Source organism: Papio anubis, chromosome 11, assembly GCF_008728515.1.
Source record: "Papio anubis isolate 15944 chromosome 11, Panubis1.0, whole genome shotgun sequence".
Taxonomy (NCBI): Eukaryota; Metazoa; Chordata; class Mammalia; order Primates; family Cercopithecidae; genus Papio; species Papio anubis.
The window spans coordinates 104946408-104969658 of NC_044986.1; the positions used below are offsets into that span (position 1 = coordinate 104946408).

The following is a 23251-nucleotide window of genomic DNA, read 5'->3' on the forward strand; positions in this document are numbered from 1 at the left end:
GCGTCCTCTCGGAAGAGACCCGTGGGAGCGGGCGCGGTGCAACCCTCGGCGCCTCTGGGACGCGGGTCTCCGGGTTCCCCGCGGATCTTCCGGTCCTTGGGCCTGGGCGCGTCGCTGCGCGCAGCAGAGACGGCCTCCGCCCTGGGACTGGGTGCCGCTGTCCCCGGTTTTACTGGCGGGAGGAGGAGGGAGGGCGCACCCTGGCCCCGCACTCCCCGCGACATTTGGGTGCCAGGGACGTCAGTCAGCCTGGGATGAGGGTGCCCCTGGCTGGGGAAGAGAAGCGAGAGGGAGGGAAAGGAGTACGTGGGTTTGAGCATTCTCCCCATCGGTGTTTGTCACGTCCCCCGCCTGGATCCCTCCCTCCCCAGCCGCCGCCCACCTGGGCTCCCCGGCCTGCGGCGGCGGTGGCGCGAGGCTCGCTCCCCAGGCCGCAAAGTCGCACCCGCGGCGGTCTGCGGAGCTTTCCGGGTCTCTGCCTGCCCCCTCCCCCGCTGCGCCCTCCCTCCCAGGGTGCCCGACGTGCACGTTCCCTGCCACTTCGGTCCAGGCGCGCCAGTGGGTTTGGCCTGCGCGGCGGCGGCGAGGCGGGGGAGCGAGTGAGCGCGAGGGGCGGGCGCGAGTGACTGTGTGAGTCACCCGTACCTGGAGTGCGAGCGACGCAGAGCCAGCGGCGCGGAGCCCGAGCCGGAGCCGAGCTCTAGCGCCTGCGAGCCCTAGAGCGCGGCCGGCCTCAGGCGCCAGGCCTCGTCGCCCTCCCCGTGCACTCACCCGGGGCCCGGCGCCGACTCCCCACCCGGCGCCAGCCGCCCGCAGCCCTCCCGCCTGCCCGGAGGCGGTGCGGGGCTCGCCGGGGGATGTCACAGAGGCTCCTCGGAGCCAGCAGCCGCCGCCGCCGCCCCCGGGAATCGCGATCATGAACCCCCAGTGCGCCCGTTGCGGAAAAGTCGTGTATCCCACCGAGAAAGTCAACTGCCTGGATAAGGTGAGCGAGGGGGCGCCGGGCCAGCCTGGACCTGCCGGGCGCCGGGCTGCACCTGCTCCGAGAAGTTTTGGCACCTGGGATGGAAAGCGATGAGTGGGTCGGTGCGTGTGCCTGTGCCTTGGCACGGGGGGAGGGCGCGCGAACGAAGACGCCTGCGGGAGTGTCACAGACACGCTTGGCGATTGTGGTGTTGGAACCGGGAAGGGCTTTTGTCGCGGTACGGGGCTGCGCGACATCGGCCGAGCCGCTGCGGAGGGCGCACGGCGGTGCGCGGCCCCGGGCCCCGGAGGGACCAGGCTGGGCACCCAGGGGGGCACTTCGGCGAGCCGCGCCCCCTCCACCTCCACTCGTGTTCCACAATACCCCCGACCCCTGCCGCACAGATCCGCCCGCAATCCCACCTCACCGCCCACCCCTAGCGCCTCCTGTGACCGCGGCGAGGGGGAGAGGCAAATAGTAATTAATATGTCATGGGGCGGCCGCTGCCGCATTGCTAAGAATAATCCCTGCTGGAGAGCCCCGGCTCAGCGCGGCAAGCCGGACCCAGGGGTGTCTAATCCACCGGGTGGGGAATTCCAGGGGAAGTAGTTTTGTAGCCGGGCCCCTCCAGCCCTACCTCCTGCCCTTCCCGGGCAGGGATGGAGATGAACAGCCGGGGAGAGACACCCAGGAGCGATCTGGAGTGACTGACAGTTGAAACCAGCCAGGGGCGTTCTGGGGAAATTTGCGTCTGAAGATACAAATGCTTCGTTAGAACAAGCTGTCATCTTGACAGTCATCTCAGGCAGAGTCAGAGGTCCAGCATTTTAGTGCAAGCTGGTCCGGTGTAGGGGTACTTACATAGCCTTCCTGCAGCCCCCTCAGCTTGCCTGACTTCGGGTGAACACATATTTGTTGAGATCCTACAAACCCTGCATTTAGACACTTTGAACTGGCTTCCTTTTGGTTTCAAAGCCACTCTCTGGGCCCCGTTTCTTCATTAACCGAGCTCAGAATTCTTTTCTGGCTGCTCATAGAAGTGCTGTTTCGACAGAGCGTTGACAGTTCTTCCATGGTGCGTCGATATATTGTGGTGAGTCTTCCTTTAAGACTCAATTTTCAGAGTTGCCTGCTTGCCTGCTTTATTTACTTAGCTGAAAGTAGGTAAACACATCCACAGTTCCCTGCACTCGTTTTGTTGTAGTATTTTCAGCTACAGGGACTGTGATGCGCTAGAAAGCCTTCCTTCTGTGCCCATCCTGGCGAGAACTGGCATTGTACTGAATTTTTAAATTTTTTTTTCCAGTATTGGCATAAAGGATGTTTCCATTGTGAGGTCTGCAAGATGGCACTCAACATGAACAACTACAAAGGCTATGAAAAGAAGCCCTATTGTAATGCGTAAGTATTGTCAACATGCTGTCCAGGTGTGGCACAGCCTCAGAGCTTGAGAGCCAGTGGACCTGCCTGTTTTGAAGAACTGACTCACTGTGTCACCCAGGTGTGGCAGTGGCTAGTTACCTGTTTATATCACAGACTCTGGAGCCATGTACTTTTTTGATGATCACTGCGTTTTATGCCTTTCTAATGTGTTGGGTAACTTCTACGCATCTTCAACCAGGTTAGTTTTTGAGGTTCACAGTGTTACAGACTTAGGGGCACTTATTATAAGCTGCAGAACTTCCCCACTGAGAACGTGTGGGCTCTGAAGTGCATGTCAGGTAGATTTCCATTTTAATCCTGTGTCAATTTCCATTTTAATCATAGGATGTTGCCATACTGCAATTTCATACCTGAACCTAGTTGCTATGGAAAGGAGTCTTGCTCATTTGGTCTTAGCTGAGACCACTGCAGAGATTCTGGGCTTAAACAGGAAATCAAAGAGTGGTTTGAAGAATGGAACCAAAGACATGGGTGTTCCTGGCTGGTTAGTAGTAGGTCGGTTGTAGTAGATCTACTGCAGTAGACCCGGTACTTCCGGCTGGTTAGTGTTGTAGTAGGTGGGGATTAAAAAAGGTAAGCCTTCTTTGGAAGGCTTTTGTGTAGGCATGCTGCTAGCCTAGAATAGCAATTAGCTAGCATTTATATTGCGCTCACCATGTGTCAAGCTCTGTTCTAAGCACTTTATGCATACTGATCATTTAATCTTTACAACGACCCTACAAGTTAGGGGATGCTATTTTTACCCCCATTTAGCAGGTAATGAAATTGAGGCCTGGAGAGGATCAGGCTCAGGAGGGGCTCAGATCACTCCTGGAGGCTGCTGGTGGTTTGATTTGACTAGTGTTTCCATATGTCTACCTTGCTGCCCAGAGGCACATGTTTCTCCACTCCTGTGAGCATCCCCCTACCCCAGACTGTTTTCAACTGTAAGCTCTTGGCCCTGATGGTTAAGTTTTCTTTTTCTTTCTTTCTTTCTTTTTGAGACAGAGTTTTGCTCTTGTTGCCCAGGCTGTAGTGCAATGGCATGATCTTGGCTCACTGCAACCTCTGCCTCCCAGGTTCAAGCGGTTCTTCTGCCTTAGCCTCCTGAGTAGTTGGGATTACAAGCATGTACCACCATGCTCGGCTAATTTTGACCTCAGGTGATCTGCCCCCCTCGGCCTCCCAAAGTGCTGGAATTACTGGTGTGAGCCACCACACCTGGCCTGATGGTTGAGTTTTCTCACCAGTTCCCCTGTGGGGTTGGCATGGTCTGGAGCCAGCAGAGGTGCCTCTGGACCTCAAGCCTTTTGGCTGGAACACTGCCAGAGATTCATCCTCCCTAGAGTTTTTGAAGTAGGTTCATCATTCACGTCTCCTGGAGATGGAGGGCCCTTGGTTAATTCATGCTTCATTACATACTGACAGTATGTTATCATAGACCGTATATTTTTGGTAACCAAATGGAATTGCTCATACCTCTCTGGTGAAGAACTTCAAAAAACATTTTATCTGGTGAAGACTGTTTAATATTTGTTTTTCCTTAGTCCTTAGTGCTTACAGGTAGACCAGAATCTTTTCAAGAAATCAGAAAAAGGGGCATTGAACAGAATTCAGGACTTTCTTGGAGAGGGGAAGTCCACAGATATCCCCCAAACTTTCTGATGTCTTCAATCCTGCTATATCATTCTTCCTATTGGAATAGCGTGAAGCAAAAACGAGGTTTCGATGTCATGATTTCCTGCTTCCCTTCCAGAGAGCCATAAACGACTGGTTAAAGATCAAAGGCAGGCGTAAGGAGAAGGGAAAGGGCCCCAACCACCCATAAACGGGATAATTGTTCTTTGGTTAAAGGAAAGTGAACCATTCTTCCTGTAACTGTTTCATTTGGCAGCCTGATTCCATCAGGCTTTATGGACCACATCAGGATTCAGGATTCTTTACAGGGCAGGGCCAGGAGTTTAACCCCAGTGATAACAATGCCTTTGGGTGGCGCTGGTAGGCCTGAAGGGATTGGGAGGGAAGGAGGAAAGAGAGAGAAAGAAAATAGGGAGAGAATAGCAATTACAACAATGAGAGAGAATTGGATAAGGGAGAAAAAGAAATGATCAAAAATAAAAGGACAGAAAACGGTTCAACTGAAGTAGAGTCGTTGACTGCATTGGGCTACTTGAAAATTATTTAGTGCTTATTGCTTAGTTTGGATTCAATCTAATTTTAAAAGTTTATGAGATTCTGAATGAGTTAGGAAGAGCTATTTTGCACTTTGACTTGATAGTGATGAGTGCCCAGAAACGTTGAGATTTGGGCCCCAAAAGGAAATGATTCTACTTATGAAAAAGAAACATCCTGTTGTATTGTTTCATAGGTCTTGATCTCATTTTTAATACTCTCAATATACTTGTATAGAATGTTTATAGATTTTCCTCTCTAAAATTTCTCATATGATTCCAGTACATTATTATTAGTTTTAAGGTGAATTCTGGGGGTAGCACTCGAGGATTTTTGCTTCATATTGAACCTGGTAGTCCACTTTACTGAGCAGATAAATAGGGAGAAATAGGAATTCATCCTTAGTGAATGGATGAGTAGATAGCTGATATCTAAAATTCAGATTTAGGTTCATGTCATAGCTTGATATGCTACCTCTAGAAAATGGAGCCTGGCAAAGTTTTGGGTTCTGTCTGCTATGAGGGTTCTGGGCTTGAAGGTCCCTGCTGTCAGTCTGTAGTCTGCTAAGGATACATGTTGCCGTGTACACTGGCTGGGCAGTGTGGATTGCCCTCTGGGGATCCTGACGCATCTGCTCTAATTCAGGTGGTGCATGTCAATCAGCTGTTCCCTGTGGTTGTGGCCAGAGGGCTGCCATAATTTCTCTGGGTCAATAGTAGAAAATTGATTCTCTAATGTATACTGCTACCAGAAAATGAAACATTTGCTTTTCATGTAATGCAATATTTTATCTGCACCTGGTTTGGTTCAGGAGTCAATGTATATACATGCTTAAATGAAAACAACTCTTCATCTTCCGCTGTCGCTTTTTATTGTGAAAATTTTCATACATGCAAAATAGGTAAAAGAATAATACAAAGAACATCTCTATCCCCTCCACTGACATTCAACTATTATTAACATTTTGCCATGTTTGCTGCATCATATTTTGATCTAATTATATGTCCAAATATATATATATTTTAAAAATTTATTTATTTTTATTTATTTATTTTTTTGAGACGGAGTCTCGCCCTGCAGCGCAGGCTGGAGTGCAGTGATGCCATCTCGGTTCACTGCAAGCTCCGCCTCCTGGGTTCACACCATTCTCCAGCCTCAGCCTCCTGAGTAGCTGGGACTACAGGTGCCCACCACCATGCCCAGCTAATTTTTTTTGTATTTTTTAGTAGAGATGGGGTTTCACCATGTTAGCCAGGATGGTCTTGATCTCCTGACCTTGTGATCTGCCTGCCTCAGCCTCCCATAGTACTGGGATTACAGGCATGAGCCACCGCACCCGGCCATGTCCAAATATTTTTATTACTGTTGAGCCATTTTTCCATTTCATACATCAAGTTGGTTTCATACATTGTGACATTTCATCCCTAAAAACCACATCATGCATGCACTAAGCATAAGGGCATTTTCTTAAAGAATCATAGAGCTTTTATTACACTTAAGAAAATTAACAAATGCGTTGTTATAACATCTTATATCCTGTCTATTTTTATATTTCCCCCATTGTCCTAAGAATGTTCTTTATAGATTTTTTTTTTAAAGCCAGGATCCAATCAGGGTTCATACTTTACATTTAGCTGTTATGAAAATGACAACTTTTCTTAGCTATTAGAGATTCAGTATCAGTTATTCAAGTTCTGCTATTATTTCTACTAATTTACAGAACCTCTCATGGTTTTCAAGAAAAGGGCTTAAGTAGCATTTCTTATGAAAATAACATCCATAATTAAATGAAGAACCTTTAAAATAAATATTAAGAATATGCTTAAAAATTGGAAAGCATAAACATAGACATTTAGAATTACTGTAAGAAAACAGAGAGGTTTCTTATTTGAATCGCTACCTGAGGGCATTCTTTTTTTTTTTTTTTTTTTTTTTTTTTTGAGACGGAGTCTCACTGTGTCTCCCAGGCTGGAGTGCAGTGGCGCGATCTCGGCTCACTGCAAGCTCCGCCCCCCGGGTTCACGCCATTCTCCCGCCTCAGCGCCCGCTACCGCGCCCGGCTAGTTTTTTTGTATTTTTAGTAGAGACGGGGTTTCACCATGTTAGCCAGGATAGTCTCGATCTCCTGACCTTGTGATCCACCCGCCTCGGCCTCCCAAAGTGCTGGGATTACAGGCTTGAGCCACCGCGCCCGGCCCCTGAGGGCATTCTTTAAGGAAATGAAGTAGTGAGTGCTTCTTCAGTTTAAATATGTTGCTTGTTTATATTCTCTTGTGTTTAGAGAAGAAACAAGTATTCTGTTTGATTTCCTGCAAAGGAGAGCATGTATAAAATATAATTTACATGATATTTAAATTTTGATCTTTTGATAGAACGATCAAAGTATAGTACACACTAGATGTAAGATTGGGCATAATACCCGTTTTGCTCCTAACGCAGCAGTGCACACTATTAAAATATTTAAAAACAAACTGTTGTACTTGAGTGCGTGCCATGTTTTCATAAGCCTTTATGTTTCATAAGCAGGCAATGGATTCTTTAGCACATTTAGGATTTTTTTCATCATGGAACTTGCAAAGAAATGAGGACTAGGCAAAATTCTTTTCACTAAGAGGTGCCGAGAAAATAACACTAGATGATTAGACAAAAAACATACCTAATATTTCTATGTGAATTTATATGCTAAGCTAAACTATAAACATTTTCCTACCCAGCAAGCCACACAATGAGTATAAACTCTAAGACCATTTGTCAATTAAATTATTTAATTGGTTGTGTGTATAAGTCAAAATTGCATTTACTATGTCTTTGTAAAATATACATCGGTTCTTAAAATTTCCTGGGAGGTATTACCACTTAGAAGTAGCATTGCCAAGACTGACCAGCTAATGCGTTCTCACCAAATGTCAAGTTATATTAGGTCTGGGGTGCCACCAAGGAACAATGCAATAGTTTAACATGACCTTGCCAATAATTTCCCCAGAACATTATATGGGCTTTGAACATTATTCGCAGACATATTTTTGGGCTGAACATTTGTTCTGATCTGCCTACATTTACTATATCCTGTATCTTAGTCAAATGTATCTTTAGTTATGGGGCTAAAAGAACACAAATATCCACTGAAGTATCTTTAGTGATTCTTCCAAATAAGATTCCCTCTCATCAAAGAGTTTCACTTAAAGTGGTTTCCGAAGACTTTAAAAAATAAAACAGCAGGCGCTGAGTGTTGTGTTTACTTTCTCTCTGCCTGTGTTCACATTCCCTCTCGTGAATATTTATTCTACCACCTGCAAGAGGCTGGGCTGGGTGCATCTCATGACGAGTCACCCAGAACGGTCAGCGCAGTTCTGCCGGCCTGTGTTGAGTGTGATTGTCGAGGTGTTGAGTGTGATTGTTGAGGCCAGTGCTCCACTGCCTCTCACGTACCATTTTGTGGCTGGTCACTCCTCGTTAGTGCCTTTCCTAAGGGTAATCAGAGGACACAGAAGGAAATTAAATTGAAACCTGAGAGTATTCCTGCCATCTACTTTCCTTATCTGTAGTTGGGCCTCCTGAATTTGGTTCTAGAACACTCCAAGGACTTGAGTTATCTCAAGGAGATTGATGAAATTCCTGCTATGAAGTTAGCTTTGATTATAAAACAATGTGTCGCAAAGTACAACATGTTGTCATTGGGGTTTTGGAGCTAGATGGAGCTGGAGTTGAATCCTGGCTCCATCCTGGCCTACTGAGCAAGTCTCTGGATTGCCAAACATCAGTTTCTCCATCTGTCAAATGGGTACAGTAATACTAAACCCACAGGGCTGTATGAGAAGTAACAAAACAATACTAGGATAGGCTGTAGCCTAGTTTCTGGCACCTAGCACATCTCCAGGAAATAGTAGTGTCCTTCTTTCCTCATCAGTACTTTTTGGAGGGGTGAAGAAAGAGTGGGGAAGAGAGAAGAGGAGGTATATCAATAAATAATAGGAACTCACTCACACCCATTAAAAGGTTTATACTGAAGTTTTTCACACTGTGGGCTGCTACCCATTAGACAGTTGTAACCAGAATTGAAAGAAGGAAGAAAAGAGAATAAGAGAAAACATCAGACTTCATTTAAGTACTAAACAGAGGATTCTTTTGGCAAACATATTTTTTTCAGTGATACAGGTACATATGTGTACTGGATCATGATGTAGACATTTTTTTTTCTTTCCTTTTTTTTTTTTTGAGACAGAGTCTTGCTCTGTCGCCCAGGCTGGAGTGCAGTGGTGCGATCTTGGTTCACACCATTCTCCTGCCTCAACCTCTGCCTCAACCTCCAGAGTAGCTGGGACTACAGGCGCCCTTCACCATGCCTGGCTAGTTTTTTGTATTTTCTAGTAGAGATGGGGTTTCACCGTGTTAGCCAGGATGGTCTCGGTCTCCTGACCTCATGATCCGCCCGCCTCGGCCTCCCAATAGAAAATAATTTTTACTGAAAGTGGTGATTGAAAGGTATGAGACACACTAGTTTAGTTCCATATTCTTAATGCTCCCTACATCAGAGAGCATTGAAAGTTACCTGTAATGTACAATGACATGCAGTAAGTTTGTGAATCCTAACAACCACATTTCTGTTTGTGCCAATCACACCCGACCCCACACCTTTCCCTGGGGTTCAGTCCAATACAGTCATCACATAGGTCTCAGCTCAGCAGTAAGAGCCCACATCCTGTGCAGGAACCACGAGCTTATCTGTCTGTATCCTCCAAGGGATCTGTCCCATGTATCTGCATATCCCTCAAGCCTGGCACATAGACGAGATTGGCACGTTCAGGGTATGACCATAGATGAGCCTGGCATTTAGAAGGTACTTGATCATATTAGTCACCTCAGGGACTGTAAGAACTGTGTGTAGCCTTTGCACTTAGTCCCTAGTTTAGGATGAGGCCCAGGCTGGTTTCTTTTGGGACGGCAGACAGAATTTGTGTGATATAGAAGAACTGGGTTAGGATGAGGCTTTGAGGAGCCTGATCCATGTGGACTGGTGACCAGGGTTCATTAAGCCTGAATTCCAAGGGATAATAAAGTATCCTGCTGTTGGGATAGTCTCACGTCTTCTGATCTGTAATGAACATAGTGGGAATTTACTTTCACTACTTAGAGGTTTGGCTTCAAAATGTGACATCTTCCTAAAAACATTTCTTACGAATACTCATTTATTTCCTTCTGGGTTATAATCTCTACAATGGGAAAATAATTCCCACCTACCAGGGACTTTATAGAGATTAAATGGGGGAATTGTTTGTAAGCTTGAGCCCATCAAATAACACCTAAGGACCCAAATGTCAGTCCACTCTTTTACTTGTAATAGTAAATGGAAAATTGTTGTCTCATATTTCTCCGTTAAAGACAAGAGAAAAGGTCACATTGTTAAAAGTGACCGTTTCTATGGAAGGATATTGTGGCATGTAAGAGTTCTAGTTAGCATCCACTGCAATGTGCCCTGCCTGACTTTTTAGTTACATACCTCATGGAAAAAATTAAACCTTTACCCCTTGACACAGTATCTGACATGAGAGAATGGCAGTTTTCATTTTTCTTTTCTGGTTATAACTGGATGATTAAAAACAAAGGAAGGAGATACTTTGAGCCAATAAAAAGGTTCCAGTGTATATGCAAAATGATCTGGTTCTCAGTCACCGTATTGGACTGTTGGCAATATCTAATGCTTTTTGGTACTTTTGAAGTCATTATAGGGAATTATATTTACAAGTCACTCTCTGGGTTCTGTGTCCCATTTGAAAATGTTTCTGAAAGGTGCCTTTGATGTGTAAGTTCTGCCTGTTTATGATGGTGTATTTATTATGGAATGATGTCAGATTAGAAAAGATTTTGAGATGAAACCCAGCAGATCTCACCTCAATCATGGTGAAATGCAAGGTTAATACAAGATACAGATATGTGTGCTTAAAGGAATACTGATTATGTATCTAGGGCCTGTGCGAGAGAGTATGTTTCAGTAGGTCCTCTTTTTTTTTTTTTTTCAGTTGTCAAATGATCCTTTATTGAAATACTTTCCTTTGTGCTTAACTGGCTGGGCATTCCACAGCACCACTGTTAATGTCAACTATGATGTCATGAGGGTGGCGGCCATCAACATTACAGCCCACAGACTGGGCAGTCCCCAGGATCTCTTTAATGGTTCCAGAGAGTTCTCTGGCTAAGGATCGGTGCCGCATCTGTCGAGCAATGTTGATGATCTCATCAAAAGTGATATTCCCACTGTGTTTCATGTTTTTCTGTTTCTTTCTGTCTCTTGGTGGTTCCTTGAGGGCTTTGATGATCAGGGCAGAGGCAGAAGGCACCACCTCAATCTGGGCCTGTCTGTTCTGAATGGTCAGTTTCACTGTAATCCTCAGGCCCTTCCAGTCACCCGTTGCCTTGGCAATGTCATCACCAACCTTTTTCGGAGACAGACCCAGGGGGCCGATCTTGGGGGCCAGCGCAGAAGTGGCACCGACTTCACCTCCGGTGCACCTCAGGTATACGACTTTGATCTCGTTGGGGTCGAACTTCGGCGGCATGGTGGAGGCGGCTGGTGTCGGATGAACCCGGATTCGGGACGACCGAAGAAAGTTGCACCTTTGCCCCTCCGAGCCGAAAGCCGAGAGCTTTTTTTTTTTTTTTTTCTGAGACAGAGTCTCGCTCTGTCTCCCAGGCTGGAGTGCAGTGGCGCGATCTCGACTCACTGCAAGCTCCGCCTCCCAGGTTCGCACCATTCTCCTGCCTCAGTCTCCCGAGTAGCTGGGACTACAGGCGCCCACCACCACGCCCGGCTAATTTTTTGTATTTTTAGTAGAGACGGGGTTTCACCATGTTAGCCAGGATGGTCTCAATCTCCTGACCTCGTGATCTGCTGGCCTTGGACTCCCAAAGTGCTGGGATTACAGGCGTGAGCCACGGCGCCCCGCCAGTGGGTCCTCTTTAAATGTTTTCAGATGAGTGCTTTACAGAGTGGTTCCTAGGACATCAGGGAGTCAGAGAGATACAGACATAGCCATGCATGGCACCCTTGTCCTCAAGGGCTTAGAACTCCTTTAAGTCTCTAGAGGAAGGATAAATCAATTACTTTTCTGTTCTGTTTCAGTTTTTACAGTTACTGTTAATAGGAAGACCTTGGCTTTTAGCCTTAGGAGACCTTGGCTTTAGCGTGGAATCTAGAATAATATTTATGAGCTGAGTGCCCAGAACGTTTTAGGAACTAAGTAAAATGATGATTATTGATTTCTTCCATGCTCAGCTTGGCTATTTGAATTCAGCAAAGTCCTGCTAATGGGTCTAACAGTTCTTCAGGCCTCTCTAGTTGAACCTAGATAGGGCACAGACCTAACCATGAGAACTGGAAGTTGTGAGAAGGACCAGGTTTAAGTGGCAATGATTGTTTCTTCCATCACTGGAAATCCCGTATTAATTTTATTTCTAGTTAGCTGTGCAATTTTCTTAGCAGAGTCTTTGAGAGAGTTGCTTTGCGTTTGACTTCTGTTTACTTTTTCACACTCTCTGTTGACTCATTCTTATTGAATTCTAGGAGGAGCCAGAAGAGAACTAGTTCGATGTGTGCATTCTTGAATAGCATCTAATCGATAACCAGACTGGTGGTCTGTTGTACTTCTGCATCAGCTGAGCAGTCTAAAAAACCATTTGGATAAAAATCTTTGATTGGCACTCTGATGCTCATTATCCATCAAAGGCAGGTGCAACCAAACACAGAGAACTTGGAGAAATAGGATGGCTGAGCTCAGCCAAGGGTCTATAGATCTGGGATGTGCAGTGGGAGTTAGATGGTTGCCTGCCAATATTGAATTTGGTTTTAAAATATGACTCCTGTATCCGTTAATCCTTTAATTGATCCAGAGTGTGAATTCCAGCAAATTCAGGCAATGCATGGGAGTGGCAAGAACACTGCAGCAAACGCATACATCAGTGCAGAAAGACGTGCCCTGTAAGTAGATGTATTTTTGATGGCCTGTTTGGATAACCTGCATGTCTTCTCCTGCCTACTCTCCCCACTATCTGCCCAGTCTCCTGAGCTTCATGCATTTCCTGCCACCACAGTTATTTTCTGAAAACATGGTTCTGATTATACTACTCTGTTGCTCAAACACCTTTGATGGCTCCCTATTGCTTATAGGAAATATAATTGGGTTTCTAGCAGACATTCAGAGCCTTTCACAGTCTACCTTCCTCTATCCACTTCCATTTAACCTCCTTCTCTCCAGCCATACTGGGCTGCTAGCTTTGAAACCGTCACCAAATTTCTTAATCTAAGCCTCAGTATCCTCATCTGTAAAATGGGTATAATAGACTCTACCTAATAGGATTAAGGATTCATTGGAATATCCAGTCTAATAATGAGCTTAGCAGAGTTTCAGGCACATGGTAAGGAATTAATACAATTTAGATATGTTTATAATTTTAATCATTATTAACTAGACACAGTGATTTGACCCTTTACTCATGCTGTTCTTATGCCCTCTGGCACTGGAGTGACTTTGATCCTTAAGGCACATCTGTAAGGCTATGCCTACCTTTGCAAAGATATTCTGAATCTCTCAATCACTGAACTCTTTCTTTGTGATTCATTGTACTTTTTATGCCTCAATTATATCACCTATCAAAGAGCCTGCTTTGTACTATGGCCGTGTTTGTCTTCCCATTTGAGTTGGTTTCCTGCTGAGATTGGACCGTAGATGTTCTCAGCCTGGAGTGGGAGGTGGATTGGGGTAGGCGAGGTCAAGTCAGCCTGCAAGAGCTTTGCTCCTTGAAGGGACTACTTTGTGTTTTAAAGAGCAAGTGTGTAAGGAATTGAGAACGGGTGTTACAAAACTGCAATGCTCTGATGCCAGCCATGTGGAGTTAGCATCAACTCTGCAAGTGAAAGGCACAGAACAAAATTGCTCTCACTTCAAGCCCAGGAGTCCCTAGGTCACCTACACTTCGGACCAACTAGCTGCAAATCTGAGAGTTCCCACAACCCCCTCAGATTTGATAATTAGCTGGAACAATTCACAGGGGCTCAGGACAGTGCTGTACCTAAGATGATTGTTTTAGCATAACAGATACAAATCAAGACCAGCCAGATGGAGAGACACTTAGGGCAAAGTTTGAGAGGATCCTAGAGCAAGGATCTCTAGAGCAAGGACAGAGGATCCTAGATGTGGGGCTTCTCTGTCCTTGCTCTATGGGATCAATATGTGTTGTCTTCCTGGCACATTGATATGATCATCAACCAGGGATCTCCACCAATCTTTGGTGTCCAGAGTTTTTATTGGGGTTTCATTATGTAGGCATGATTGATTGACTCATTGGTGATGTGACTGTTCAATCTCCAGCCCCCTCTCTTCCCTGGAAAAGGTCAAACTGATCTCATCCGGCTCAAAGCACCAACCCTCTAATCACAGAGTTGGTTTTTCTGGTGCACTCAGCCACCTTGATCACGTCCCCTTAGATATGGTCCAAGGAGCTCATGAATAACAAAGACATTCCAATTACTTGGGAAATTTCAAGTATTTAGAGTATGCCTCCCAGGAACCAGGGACAAAGGCCATTCAAATTCTTTATTATACAACAGGCTTGCTTCATGCTGTCGCCATCAAAGCTACCTTTGTTGTGTTGCCTCTTTACATCCTGAGCCTTCCTATTCCATCAGGACATGAATGAGGGCCTAAAATCCACCATCTCCAGTCAGTCAATAGAAGTTAGGGAAGATTAGAAATAGTTTGCTGCCTGTGAACAGGAAGGGGTGGGGGCACTAATCATGGGTGGACTCTTAATATAACTCTCTAGATTTTGTTTTTATTGATACATGAGTCTGTCCTATTGGCAAATTACATTCTTGAGGTCAGGAATGGTCCTAATTGCCGTTGTCTACACAGCACACATGCTGTGTGCTCAGAAACTGTCACCCTGTTGGAACAGATTGCCTATCTAGGTTTGCTGGGGGCATGGTGAGTTCTTTTGGCTGTCTGAGTGATACAGCTTAGCCTTATTCTAGGCATTCTCAGCCAAGAAAGCTGACTCAATGAGAAGGAATAGAGGACGAGTGTGGTGGCTCACGACTGTAATCCCAGCACTGTGGGAGGCTGAAGTAGGAGAATCACTTGAGGTCAGGAGTTCAAGACCAGCCTGGGCAACATAGCAAGACCCTGTCTCTAACAAAAAAAAAAAAAAGAGAAGCAATAAACATATCTTTCCATGAGGATCTGTGTGGCGATCCCAGCTGTTGCTCGCCATGCTTGGACTGATAATGCACACGAACAGTAGCGAACACTTCCTCTGTTTAGGTGAAATATTGAAATTTATAGCTGGATTACTGGTCATTGACATGCAATGGAACAAAGGATGACAAGAATAATGTTGTCTACAAAGGTAGTTTATAAAAATCACTTTGTTACGACTGTTTTCAAAGTCTTAGGAGTGAACCACGTGTTTGACACATCAGGCCATATATACATTTACTTGCATATCATGTTTTTGTATCTCCTGGAAATAAGTTTGATGGCTTCGTTTCCTGAAACTAAATTTAATCAGGGATTAATGGTCAATTCCTGATGAATGAAAGGTCTTAACAGGCTCTCGTGGAAGAATCTTCTTTTCTCATGTGATTTTCCTTCAATGTTCTGCCTTTTCTCCCACATTTCCAGAACTTTAAAAATAACTCTGTAGGATCAGTGCTTCTCCCCCAACCCAACCCTCCCCCACCGCACCATCTCTCCATTTCTCTTTCTCTCTGTTTGAAGTCTTTTCTGTTGCCAGTGACGTAGTTCTCTGATTCTCTTAACATTAAGGGGAATTCTATTTTAAAATGTCTAAATGCTTAAGGAACGTAATAATTAAGGGTTATTCCTATCAGGAATAGAAACACCGTATTAGAACATTTCTTCCTCAGAGGCTACTAAAGAAGGAAAATTCTGTTTAGAGGGTTTGCCTCTGTGGTCTTTTTTTAAAACGGTAGTTATGTAATGTCAGGTTTAATTGGCTGGGAGTCAGGAAGCCAGTTTATTTGTGTGCCTCTCGTGTCATATATACCTGCAGGGCTGAGTGGCCCGTAAAAAGCACTTAAGATTTGCACACGGGGGCTGCTGCCCAGGAGGTGGCCTGCAGAATGGCAGTTTGGCAGACGTTGAAAGAAAAGCATATTGGTTTTTTTTTTTTTTCTTTATACAGTGATGAGTATATAATAGGGACTGAATAAACATGTGTTGATTGGCTGTAAAAGAACCTTTACTCTGAATGGGAGACAGCAGTCGCTGATCTGATAGCAAGCTTCCCAAGTCTGGCTTCTTTCTCTGGGTCTGTAGCGGTGGGTCAGGAACAATTGTTACCCAGGATTTAAAAATTAATTCCCTAGCAGGAGAAAACAGGTGGTAACATAAAAGAAGACCCTGAATAGAGGAAGGATCAAGTAATTCTCAGAAGAGACCCGCAAGGGGGGTGTTTACAACCTCACCTGTCTTTACCAACGCATAGATAGACATGTCAGGGGACAGGTAAGGTCTAGGAGTTTTGCCAACGTGGGATGAGGACAGGCTGATGATTCAATTGTGACAGTGGAGAGGCTTGGTACGCTAAAAGAGAAACATGTCTAGGAGGTGAACCTATGAATAGAAAGAAAGAATCTTGACGGTGGAGAGATGATGGAGAACATTTGAGTGAGAAGGAAAAGAAGGGAAACAGGTGGCCCTGCTGCTGGGCAGACCATGTGCCTCTTGTCCAGAATGGAAATGTCACAGAGGTTTTTTCAATGAACTACCTGCTGAAGGTTTAAGAGAGAATGCCAGTTGGTTTCTTGCTTTGCTTTCTGTGGACAATGTCACTGCTTTCAAGCTGCTTTGCGCTTAATTTGGAAAACAAGTAAGAATTGGTTGATGGAGTAGCAGTTGTGAGGACTTTAGAACAAGTGGTCTCTGTCATGTTGAAATTCACAAGAGCAAAAGGAGTCACACCACACCCAGACTTTGAAGAAAGCCTTCACACGGTGTAGGGGAAGAAGGAAAGGCTGTGCTTGTTCAAGAAATCTTAGGTTCTCAGAAGCTCTGAGATAAATGAAGTGTGCCATATCCCTGTGACTGGTCTAGTCCTTAGCTCACAGTTAATTTTTAATAAAGATTTACTGAATAAACAAAAGAAGGAATAAGAAAAAAAGGTGGCTCAAGTGAGATAGAAGACTTTGAAAAATAAAATCCTGATTGAAAAGTGTTAATTATTTCAGAGAGAGAAAGGGGGAACACATCTTTAAAAAAAGTGTGGAGCAAAAGCATCATAGGACATCCCTTGGGAGCTTTCTAAGCTCAGATTAGCCTAACACACAGTTTAAAAGATGGATGACTGAGTGTTCAAAGATGGTAGACACAGTAAGACTGGGATCCGAAAAACCAAAACCATGGCTTGTGACAATTCTAAAGACAAAGTGGGTTTCAAAAGCACTTATATTCTAAGAAAACAGTGGAACCCTGGCTTAGGGAGGATAATTGTGATAATAAACGATGACAGGAAAAAATCCTATTTAGCTTTTATGCAGTTCCTTTTTAGCTTTTATCCTTTCAACTGAGAAGAATAGATTTACAACTAGAAAAGATCCAAAAACATCATTAAGAAATTAAAGTAAAAGTTAGGAGAGCCAGCAGTCAGACATCAAGTCGTTTTGCATTGGGTTAAAGAGATTGGAATCTCTCCATCCAGAGGGTGGCATCTTAGGGACCTGAGAAAACCCTGTAGATGTGGTCCTGGAACTGAAATGCTGGAATCATGTCCCTTAGCAGTGAGAGTGGATGTGGTGGGGGAGTGAAGGGACCATTCCCTTCTGGGGCTGAGGCTGAGTTACTTTACCTTGCCGCCCCTCAGTTTCCTCACCTATAAAATGGTGATGTTGTCTCAGTTATCCCATCTGCAAAATGGGCATTCTGTGTCTCACTTGCTGATAATAATAGTATTTGCTACCTCTTCTGGTTACTGCAAGGAATAAATAAGATAATCTATGTAAATAGTTGATACACAGTAGACACCGTGTAAAAGTTGGCTGTTATTACTATTGCCTATTCTCTTTGAGAAATTGTCAGCAAAAGAAAGCTTTGGGGATGGGAAAACATCCCAAGTTTTAGAAAGAGGAAGAGATAGATTGTAGAAATTACAGCCTAATTAATGTGACATTAATTCCTGGCAAAATCCTCATATGGATGAGTGCAGGATGGTTGTAAAAACTTCGAAATAAAAAGGCCTCTTAGGTTCTGTCATAGTTTGCTAGGCTTGCTGTGACAAAGTACCATAAATGGGGTGGCTTAAATAACAGAAATTTGTTGTTTTACAGTTCTGGAGACTAAAAGTCCGAAATCAAGGTGTCGGCAGGGTTGGTTTCTCCTGGGGACTGTGAGGGAAGAATCTGTTTCAGGCCTCTATCCTTGGCTTTTGTTGAATAGGTGGCCAGCCATCTTCTCCCTGTGTCTTCACATCAACTTCATGTGTGTCTGTTTCCTAATCTCGTTTTCTAAGGACACCAGCCATCTTGTATTAGGGGCCACACCTATGACCTCATTCTAACTTGATTACCTCAGCAAAGACCCTATCTCCAAATAAGGTGACATTTTGAGGTCTGTGGGGTTAGGACTCTAACACACTTTTTGGACTCCAGTACATACACAATTCAACTCCAACAGGTTCACTAAGAAAAGTCAAGCAGAGCAAAATTAACTGTTTTTGATGCTAGAGAAGAAAGGAAATATATACACAGTGAACTTAAAATTTTTTTTAAAACAAATTCAGTGCTGTTAATTATTTTTTATTTTTGAGATGGAATCTTGCTCTGTCCACCCAGGCTGGAGTGCCGTAGCACTATCTCAGCTCACTGCAGCCTCTGCCTCCCAGGCTCAAGTGATCCTTCCACCTCAGCCTCCTGGGTAGCTGGGTCTTTCAGGCATGTGCCACCATACCCAGCTAACTTTTTGTATTTTTGGTAGAGACGGTTTCACCATGTTGCCCAGACTGGTCTTGAACTCCTGATCTCAAGTGATCCACCCACCTCAGCCTCCCAAAGTGCTGGGATTACAGGCGTGAGCTGCTGCACCTGGCCTCAATGCTGTTAATTTTTTGTATATCAATGATACCTTAATAAAGCTTATAAAAGATCAGTGTTAAAAAAAAGTAAAAGACTAACAGAGACTTTTTCTGAATTACAAGTTGACCACAGTATCTGTTTCTTCCTTTGACATGTGTGTCTTCGTGATTTCACTAATATTTTCAAGGAGTAATAACCTTTTCCTCTTTCACCCAGGACCTTTACTTTGTGACATTACGTGCTTTGTAAGCTTGTAAAACAATTAGAAAATTGTTCTCTGATAGATTGTTCTTGCTTGTAGGAGAATGGTATTGAAATATTCATAAGGAAATGAATTTCAGTTTCAAATGGCAAGAAGAAATATGGTTTAAAATTTTACAGAAAATGACATAGTTCTTGCTTTATGTTAAAAAGAAGGGGGAAAAACGCACGATTGTGACCTTGGCTCTAGTTCAATGTAGAGATTCTGGTGTGGAGATTTATAATCTTAATATTCCTACAATTTAGGATTTATATTTCAATTTCAAAATTTAATTATTAATTTTCTCATGAAACTTTCTCAGATAGCTTCACTTTCTTAAAACTCCTTTTATTATTTTATTAAGTAATGAAGGATTGTATCCGTATTTCAAGAGTGAGTGAAATAGACTTTTGCAATTGCCATTTTTTTATATATAAGTAATGGGCTCCTAAAAAAAAAAGCACGAAGGCAGCATAGTTATGTCCTGTGATAAGAACTGGGTTGGTCTTGCTTTGTTTCCAGTAGACATGCTCCCTGGTTAGCCTTTTCTCCCAGGTGAACTTTATTACCTGATAGAAATCTGATCCATCAATTGAATTAATGTGTGTTTTGAAAACAGCATTCTTCTTCCATGCTTTCTCCTGACTTTGAAAACAAATCCCAAACACACTACTCTCTTTTCCTCCTCATAATCAGATCTTAGCTTTCAATGCCTCCTAAATACTGTTAATTTTTTGATAACTCTTTGTCCATTTGTACAAAAGCACATTTGTACTTTTTTGCCCCGTGTTTACAACCACACCAAAAAGATGCCAAATGGAAAACTCTCCTGGTCTTTAAAGAAAGGGCAAAGCTACTTCTCACAAATTACATGACTAGAATTCCTCCTGTCTCCTAATAAATGAATGCCAGCAGTTTTCTTCTTTCCTTGGAGGTTCTACTGATTCTTTCTATTTTATCACTTGAGTGGCCAGAAATTCAGCACTTGTGGTGTGATGGATGTTTTTAACTTTTCTATGAACCATTGTTTTGAAATATGGGGTCTGGGCCCTGCTGGAGACTGTAGGGCTGTTCCCCATATTGCTTTTGAGGGGTGGCAGTGATCAGTAGGCGGGGGTCAACTCCACCTCTTGCGGCCTCTGTTCTTGTCATGCAGTGGGGGTTAATCTCTGCAGAGGAATTGATTGTGAGGAGGCAAAGAGAAAATGGATAATTATAAAGAACTGGGCACAGCTCAATAAATGGAAACACGAATGACCACGTGATAGTGCTTTTCCAATGCACCTCCCTTGCCCAGTCAGTTTTCGTTGTGGACCCAGGCAATGTTTTCCCTATTTCACTCCTCTGGCCTTTTCAAGTGTGTCAATTGTTTGAGCTATAGCAATGCAGTGATTACCAGTGATTACCTGGGTTTTGAATGTGCGTTTGAAAGTTGAAGTGTTACCTTATTATAGGCACAGCACTCAAGATTTCCAGAGTACTTGTATGTAAAAGGGAAATGAATCAGACACAGAAAAAGAAACATTGCACGTTATCACTTATCTGTGGGATCCACAAATCCAAACAATTGGACTCATGGAGCTAGAGAGTAGCAGGATGGTTACCAGAGGCTGGGAAGGTGAGTGGGAGAGTGGCGAGGAGGTGGGGATGTTAATGGGTACCAAAACAATAGTTAGAATCAATAAGACCTGGTATTTGATAGCACCACAAGGTGAGTATAGTCAATAATAACTTAATTGTACATTTAAAAATAACTAATAGAATATAATTGGGTTGTTTGTAACTCAAAGGGTAGATGCTTGAGGGGATGGATACCCCATTTTCCATGATGTGATTATTAAAAATAATTTTTTTTTTGAGACGGAGTTTCACTCTGTCGCCCAGGCTGGAGTGCAGTGGTGAGATCTCAGCTCACTGCAACCTCTGCCTCCTGGCTTCAAGCAATTCTCCTGCCTCAGCCTCTGGAGTAACTGGGATTACAGGTGTGCACCACCACACCTGGCTAATTTTTGTATTTGTAGTAGAGATGGGGTTTCACCATGTTGGCCAGGCTGATCTCGAACCCCTGACCTTGTGATCCACCCACCTTGGCCTCCCAAAGTGTTGAGATTACAGGCGTGAGCCACCACGCCCAGCCTGTGATGTGATTATTATGCATTGCATGCCTGTATCCAAACATCTCATGTACCCCACAAATATATACACCTACTATGTACCCACAAAGGTTAAAAATAAAAAATTCAAAAAGTACTCCTGTATGTATTTCAAATTGGATTGCATTGTCAAATTATTTTAGATTTTGTGTAAGATTTGGATTTGGAATAAGAGTTAATAAAGAAAGGCGATAAAGAGACTCCGGTCTGTGAAGATTTATTTTATAATGTTGATAATTGAGGAAAGTGTGCATCCAGCATCTCTTTAACATTTTGAATAATGTGGAGAGTTTGTGCTGCTGGTTTTGAGTGCTGTGCTACTTTTCCCATATTCTGTTTCATATTGTGAATTTCTAAACACAGGTGCTACTGAGGCCCACGAGCACAAAGACATGAAAATTTAATGTTATAGCTTGTTTCCATTGTGGCTCACTTTTTTTTTTTTTTTTTTTTTTTTGGCAGAGTCTCACTCTGTCACTCAGGCTGGAGTGCAGTGGCGCAATCTCTGCTCATTGCAACCACCACCTCCCAGGTTCAAGCGATTCTCCTTCCTCAGCCTCCCGAGTAGCTGGGACTACAGGCACATGCCACCATGCTTGGCTAATTTTTGTATTTTTAGTAGAGATGGAGTTTCACCATGTTGACCAGGCTGGTCTTGAACTCTTAACCTCAGGTGATCTGCCTGCTTCGGCCTTCCAAAGTGCTGAGATTACAGGTGTGAGCCACTGCGCCCAGCCTGTGACTCACTTTTAAATCTGACTTTAGTGTTTGCTTTAAAGAAAATTTATTCTCTATATGGTATTAATAAAATGAGAAGTTCCTCTCTGAACTGGAGAATCATTCTCTATGATTAAGCCAATTTTTAGGAAACAGTTTCCCAAAAACACTGAATCAGGTGGAATAGATTTCTGAAAAATATACATATCATGTCTGTATTCATTATGAACTTCTCTATTTTGCCCCTTCTATTTTGTTCATGTGGTCTTACTTCATTTTGCATCATTTAACAAATATAACGAGGTGCTACGTCTTACTTTTAAGATGTAAAGGCTTACATTTATTTCTGTATATGCTTTTATTTTAAGAACTTAATTTACGGCCGGGCACAATGGCTCACGCCTGTAATCCCAGCACTTTGGGAGGCTGAGGAGGGAGGATCATGAGGTCAGGAGTTTGAGACCAGCCTGACCAACATGGTGAAACCCCGTCTGTACTACAAAAATTAGTTGGTTGTGGTGGTGTGCATCTGTAATCCCAGCTACTCAGGAGACTAAGGTGGGAGAATCACTTGAACCCTGGAGGTGGAGGTTGCAGTGAGCTGAGATTGCATCATTGCACTTCAGCCTGGGAGATACAGTGAGGCTCCGTCTCAAAAAACAAAAACGAAAACAAAAAAAACCCTATATATATATATATACACACACACACACACACATATATATATATAAAACAAAAAATTAGCCAGGTGTAGTGGCAGGTGCCTGTAATCCCAGCTATTCAGGAGGTTGAGGACGCTGAGGCAGGAGAATCTCTTGAACCTGGGAGGCGTAGGTTGCAGTGAGCTGAGATCTCACCATTGCACTCCAGCCTGGATGACAGAGCAAAACTCCGTCTTAAAAAATTTTTAAAATTTGAAATACAAGAGTCTTTGCAGCCTTGCTGTATAGCGTGGGCATTAAGAGCCAGACTCATTTCTTTTTGAGCTCTAGACCCACATGGGGAACCACTTCATCTCTTCAACCTCAATTTCGTTATCTGTGAAATGGGAGATAATATTGAATAATAGCATCTACTGCCAAGAGTTGTTGAGAGGTTTACAAGAGATAATGCATAGAAAGTGCCTGACCCCTAAATATTACGTATTTTCACGGCCATTGCACAGTTGTGAGCTAGAAGGCTCATGGTGTGGGGTGGACAATTTTGGCCTAGGAGACTGGAGTTTCTCAGTCAGATAAAATCCACCAAGTCTGAAGATGGAGGTTGAGACCAAGGAGACCAAGACTTTGGTTGTAAGTACATAAGGTGGTGCTGGTTTTCTGTGGGGTTATTCTATTATTCATGTTGCTACAAACAAGGAAACTGATGTACAGTTGTTTTTTTCAAGGGCACTCTTCACTTTAGAAGAATAAAGAAGTAAAATAATGCGGTCATTGGATTTCTGGACTACAGCTTGACTCATTAGTCTTTCTTTTCTCTCTAAATAGAAACTTAAATTACTG

General features: G+C 43.7%; 1 protein-coding gene and 1 pseudogene across 2 annotated transcripts in view; one reads left to right on the forward strand and one right to left on the reverse strand.

Moving 5' to 3' along the window:
- The first annotated feature begins 573 nt into the window (after positions 1 to 573).
- Positions 574 to 23251, forward strand: part of NEBL (nebulette) — a 390871-nt gene continuing 368193 nt past the window's right edge. The window contains exons 1-2 of the mRNA XM_017944512.3: positions 574 to 985; positions 2271 to 2365. Coding sequence (XP_017800001.1) covers positions 917 to 985; positions 2271 to 2365 — 164 coding nt within the window. The 5' untranslated portion in view covers positions 574 to 916. The remainder of the gene's footprint in view (positions 986 to 2270; positions 2366 to 23251) is intronic.
- On the reverse strand, positions 10558 to 11194 carry LOC101019536 (annotated as a pseudogene). The gene has a single exon (XR_651422.2). The product of XR_651422.2 is annotated as a 60S ribosomal protein L12 pseudogene (transcript).